This window comes from Oncorhynchus gorbuscha, linkage group LG11 (genome assembly GCF_021184085.1).
Source record: "Oncorhynchus gorbuscha isolate QuinsamMale2020 ecotype Even-year linkage group LG11, OgorEven_v1.0, whole genome shotgun sequence".
NCBI classification, from domain to species: Eukaryota; Metazoa; Chordata; class Actinopteri; order Salmoniformes; family Salmonidae; genus Oncorhynchus; species Oncorhynchus gorbuscha.
This window is the reverse complement of record NC_060183.1, coordinates 8,506,718-8,512,717: the sequence shown is the minus strand read 5'-3', so window position 1 is coordinate 8,512,717 and position 6,000 is coordinate 8,506,718. Positions and strand designations below refer to the sequence as shown.

Here is a 6,000-nt window from a genome sequence, read left to right as displayed (position 1 = left end):
TTTTGCTTTCCTTGCATTACGTTTCAATTGGAAAAGCTGCCTTTGAATAACATCAAAAGCCTGTAAGTCTGTACTGTAAGTCCTGAAAAGCCTTCTGAATATTAGATATGCATAAATTAATAATTGTGTCATCAGCATACAGATGTGAAAAAAACCCATGAACATCTGAGATGATCACAGTAAAGTGTTTTATAAGGTATTATACTAGGTTTTTATAAAGTACTACACTGTGTTTTTATAAGACACTATACTGTGTTTTTACAAAGTACTATACTGTGCTTTTATAAAGTACTACACTGTGTTTTTATAAGACACTATACTGTGTTTTTATAAGGGACTATACTGTGCTTTTATAAAGTACTATACTGAGCTTTTATAAAGTACTATACTGTGCTTTTATAAAGTACTATACTGTGCTTTTATAAAGTACTATACTGTGCTTTTATAAAGTACTATACTGTGCTTTTATAAAGTACTATACTGTGCTTTTATAAAGTACTATACTGTGCTTGTATAAAGTACTATACTGTGCTTGTATAAAGTACTATACTGTGCTTTTATAAAGCTTTTATAAAGTACTTTGTGCTTTTATAAAGTACTATACTGTGCTTTTATAAAGTACTATACTGTGCTTTTATAAAGTACTATACTGTGTTTTTATAAAGTACTATACTAAATCTTCAGATTACTGCATCACCACGATGATGTTCTGGACTGAGAATAATAAAACGTGATTATATTCTGTTAAATCATATTATACATAGCACAGAATGGAGAGAAAAAATCATAATATGTGCAACGTTAAAGACGTAGAAATACAATAGAATGAAGTGATAAATGAAGACTATATGAAAGAAAACAGGCAGCTAAGAGGAAGAGGAAGTGACTTCAGAAAATACACGTCTTCTGGAAAGAAAAACAGCCTTAACAATAAAGTAAAACTTCAAGATGTCCTTCATAAAAATAAAAAAATCTATTAATTCATTTCCCTGTACCATAAAGAGCAGCGTCTTTGACTTCGGTCCAGAGTTCTCTCTTGACGATGAGATGGTCACACTCTTTCTCGTCTGGAACTCCACTGATCTGAGACAGAGGTTTACAACCAAAGTTAATCAACAAGTACCTCTTACATGACACCCACCATATCAACCTCAAATTAATGGGAATCACTATCCGCGGGATAGGACCTGAGCCTATAGGTTTGCCTTCGTGCATACCTTTTAATTTGGGTACACATCTGCGATAAACAACATACATTTTTAGGGCGGATATCAACAACCCTGCTGATGAATAAATGTTTTTTTTACAATAGAGTCTATAACGACTTCTTGATACAATATTACATAAATAAGTTCTACAAATTGGGCTACTTCACTGTCAGTTTTGGTTGAGTATAAACCAATCAGAAGAGAGAAAGCTCATTAAAACCATGTAGAATTTATTTGTAGCCATCCTAGGTGGTCCTGCACTGCTCATCAGGGGTTGGAACTGATCGGTTCGTTCTGAACAGAACCATTATTTTTAAAATTCCGTTCCACTGTTCCAATCGGCAAAATAAAGTTCTGAACCGGTTTTGAACCCCCCCCAAAAAAGTACCGGTGTATATTGTTCCATTCTGTTCCTTTTTTAAAATTAATCTGTGAAAAATCGACAGATGTTTACATTTAGTTCATTAAATGACTTCATAGAGCAGGCAAGCTAGTTGTTTACATGCATGATGGACAAACAAGTGTGGCCTATGGCGCAAGATACAACTATAGAAAAATGCACGTAACCTAAAAGAACGTTATTAGCTGGTTGCCATGCTTTTAAAGTAACGGTTCTGTTCTGGAACACTATAGATAACCTCCATTCCCGGTTCTGTTTCTGTTCCTTGAAAAATGTCATTTCCCAGTGTTCTGTTCCCTGAACCGCTTCCAACCCCTGCTACTCATAAAAACATATTTAAAACTTGTATTATTCAGAAACATTAAATACAGCTATACCATCAACAATAAGACAAATATTGTGATATACTTTGGCCATATTGCCCAGGCCTAATCAGACGGACGTGTAGCTGGCTATGGGTTCTCACCGGGTGGGAGGAGAAGTCTATCGCGGAAGAGATCTCTGGTCTGTACAGCTTCCACTTGGACTTCATGGGTCTAAAGCTCATGGACGAACCCCCTTCCATCTCTGGGGATTTCACACTCACCAATCCCATTATCTTTTTAGCTGCAGAGAGAAAGAGGGACATAAGGGCTTTTAAAAAAGCTGAGCAGCATAGGCCATTAAAAAGTTAAAGCCAGAGCAAACCATTACTGTAGGCCAGAAAAAAACTAGCCTGGGTGCCGGTCTGTTTCCGCACTCTTGTCTACTCCTTATGGAATTGCTATGCTTGACAAGGACAATGGAGTAGAGACAGGGCAGCATCCATGGACTAACTGTGGACTGAGAGACCGGGCAGCATCCATGGACTAGTTCTGGACAGAGAGAGACCGGGCAGCATCCATGGACTAGTTCTGGACAGAGCGAGACCGGGCAGCATCCATGGACTAGTTCTGGACAGAGCGAGACCGGGCAGCATCCATGGACTAACTGTGGACTGAGAGACCATGCAGCATCCATGGACTAACTGTGGACTGAGAGAACAGACAGCATCCATGGACTAACTGTGGACTGAGAGACCAGGCAGCATCCATGGACTAACTGTGGACTGAGAGACCGGGCAGCATCCATGGACTAACTGTGGACTGAGAGACCGGGCAGCATCCATGGACTAACTGTGGACTGAGAGACCGGGCAGCATCCATGGACTAACTGTGGACTGAGAGACCGGGCAGCATCCATGGACTAGTTCTGGACAGAGAGACCGGGCAGCATCCATGGACTAACTGTGGACTGAGAGACCATGCAGCATCCATGGACTAACTGTGGACTGAGAGACCGGGCAGCATCCATGGACTAACTGTGGACTGAGAGAGCATCCATGGACCTGAGGCAGCATCCATGGACTAACTGTGGCACTGAGAGAGACCGGGCAGCATCCATGGACATCTGGACAGAGAGATGGCATCCATGGACTAACTGTGGACTGAGAGACCAGACAGCATCCATGGACTAACTGTGGACTGAGAGACCAGGCAGCATCCATGGACTAACTGTGGACTGAGAGACCGGGCAGCATCCATGGACTAACTGTGGACTGAGAGACCGGGCAGCATCCATGGACTAACTGTGGACTGAGAGACCGGGCAGCATCCATGGACTAACTGTGGACTGAGAGACCAGGCAGCATCCATGGACTAACTGGACTGGACTGCAGCATCCATGGACTAACTGTGGACTGAGAGACCAGGCAGTATCCATGGAGCATCCATGGACTAGTTCTGGACTGAGAGACCGGGCAGCATCCATGGACTAACTGTGGACTGAGACCGGGAGCATCCATGGACTAGTTCTGGACAGCAGCATCCATGGACAGTTCTGGCAGCATCCATGGACTAGTTCTGGACAGAGAGACCGGGCAGCATCCATGGACTAGTTCTGGACAGAGAGAGACCGGGCAGCATCCATGGACTAACTGTGGACTGAGAGACCAGGCTGTGGACTGAGAGACCAGGCAGTATCCATGGACTAGTTCTGGACAGAGAGACCGGGCAGCATCCATGGACTAGTTCTGGACAGAGAGAGACCGGGCAGCATCCATGGACTAACTGTGGACTGAGAGACCGGGCAGCATCCATGGACTAACTGTGGACTGAGAGACCGGGCAGCATCCATGGACTAGTTCTGGACAGAGAGACCGGGCAGCATCCATGGACTAGTTCTGGACAGAGAGAGACCGGGCAGCATCCATGGACTAACTGTGGACTGAGAGACCGGGCAGCATCCATGGACTAGTTCTGGACAGAGAGACCGGGCAGCATCCATGGACTAGTTCTGGACAGAGAGAGACCGGGCAGCATCCATGGACTAACTGTGGACTGAGAGACCAGGCTGTGGACTGAGAGACCAGGCAGTATCCATGGACTAGTTCTGGACAGAGAGACCAGGCAGTATCCATGGACTAGTTCTGGACAGAGAGACCAGGCAGTATCCATGGACTAACTGTGGACTGAGAGACCAGACTGTGGACTGAGAGACCAGGCTGTGGACTGAGAGACCAGGCAGTATCCATGGACTAACTGTGGACTGAGAGACCAGGCTGTGGACTGAGAGACCAGGCAGTATCCATGGACTAACTGTGGACTGAGAGACCAGGCTGTGGACTGAGAGACCGGGCTGTGGACTGAGAGACCGGGCAGCATCCATGGACTAACTGTGGACTGAGAGACCAGGCTGTGGACTGAGAGACCAGGCAGTATCCATGGACTAACTGTGGACTGAGAGACCAGGCTGTGGACTGAGAGACCAGGCAGTATCCATGGACTAGTTCTGGACAGAGAGACCAGGCAGTATCCATGGACTAGTTCTGGACAGAGAGACCAGGCAGTATCCATGGACTAGTTCTGGACAGAGAGACCAGGCAGTATCCATGGACTAACTGTGGACTGAGAGACCAGGCTGTGGACTGAGAGACCAGGCAGTATCCATGGACTAGTTCTGGACAGAGAGACCGGGCAGCATCCATGGACTAGTTCTGGACAGAGAGAGACCGGGCAGCATCCATGGACTAACTGTGGACTGAGAGACCGGGCAGCATCCATGGACTAACTGTGGACTGAGAGACCAGGCTGTGGACTGAGAGACCAGGCAGTATCCATGGACTAGTTCTGGACAGAGAGACCAGGCAGTATCCATGGACTAACTGTGGACTGAGAGACCAGACTGTGGACTGAGAGACCAGGCTGTGGACTGAGAGACCAGGCAGTATCCATGGACTAACTGTGGACTGAGAGACCAGGCTGTGGACTGAGAGACCAGGCAGTATCCATGGACTAACTGTGGACTGAGAGACCAGGCTGTGGACTGAGAGACCGGGCTGTGGACTGAGAGACCGGGCAGCATCCATGGACTAACTGTGGACTGAGAGACCAGGCTGTGGACTGAGAGACCAGGCAGTATCCATGGACTAACTGTGGACTGAGAGACCAGGCTGTGGACTGAGAGACCAGGCAGTATCCATGGACTAGTTCTGGACAGAGAGACCAGGCAGTATCCATGGACTAGTTCTGGACAGAGAGACCAGGCAGTATCCATGGACTAGTTCTGGACAGAGAGACCAGGCAGTATCCATGGACTAACTGTGGACTGAGAGACCAGGCTGTGGACTGAGAGACCAGGCAGTATCCATGGACTAGTTCTGGACAGAGAGACCAGGCAGTATCCATGGACTAACTGTGGACTGAGAGACCAGGCAGTATCCATGGACTAGTTCTGGACAGAGGGATTGTGGCCGGTTATATTGAACATTAAGGTGTGTTTTGTTCAACTGCAGATGTTACTTTGACTCCAGTTTGGTTTCAGTTTCTAGCTCTTTGGTCATGATGATGATCATGTAGTTTGTGCTCTCTACTCTGCAGTGCTGTTCTGTGTGGGATAGACGGTCATGCTGTCAGTGTAGACTTGCACCAAGCCATTCCGTGCTGCTGTTAGTGTCAACTCTTACCTTTGCTACCGAAGACTCCGATCTTCTGCATCGTTCCTTCTTTCCTGCTATGCAAGCTGGACTGGGAGTCCTGGGGCCTTATGGATCCCTGGTCTTCACTGCCCCTGGCCGGAGATGGCTGTAGATGGAGGAGAAACCATGACATAAATAAATAAATAAAAACTTAAGTAGGCAAGTCAGTTAAGAACTAATTCTTATTTACAATGACGGCCTACACCGGCCAAACCCGGACGACGCTGGGCCAATTGAGCGCCGCCCTATGGGACTCCCAAATCACAGCCGGTTGTGATACAGCCTGGATTCAAACCACGGTCTGTAGTGAAGCCTTTAGACCGCTGCACCACTCGGGAGACTCAAAGTAAACCAATAAGTAATATAAAGACTAAAGGTGAGATGATATACTTTATTAT

General features: G+C 46.4%; 1 protein-coding gene across 4 annotated transcripts in view; it reads right to left on the bottom strand.

Moving 5' to 3' along the window:
- Window positions 1-572: 572 nt before the first annotated feature.
- Window positions 573-6,000, bottom strand: part of kif20ba (kinesin family member 20Ba) — a 31,944-nt gene continuing 26,516 nt past the window's right edge. For all 4 annotated transcript variants that reach the window (XM_046368477.1, XM_046368479.1, XM_046368478.1 and 1 more), the window contains exons 31-33: window positions 5,591-5,708; window positions 2,075-2,214; window positions 573-1,083 (exon numbers count right to left, since the gene is read on the bottom strand). In XM_046368477.1, coding sequence (XP_046224433.1) covers window positions 982-1,083; window positions 2,075-2,214; window positions 5,591-5,708 — 360 coding nt within the window. In that variant the 3' untranslated portion in view covers window positions 573-981. The remainder of the gene's footprint in view (window positions 1,084-2,074; window positions 2,215-5,590; window positions 5,709-6,000) is intronic.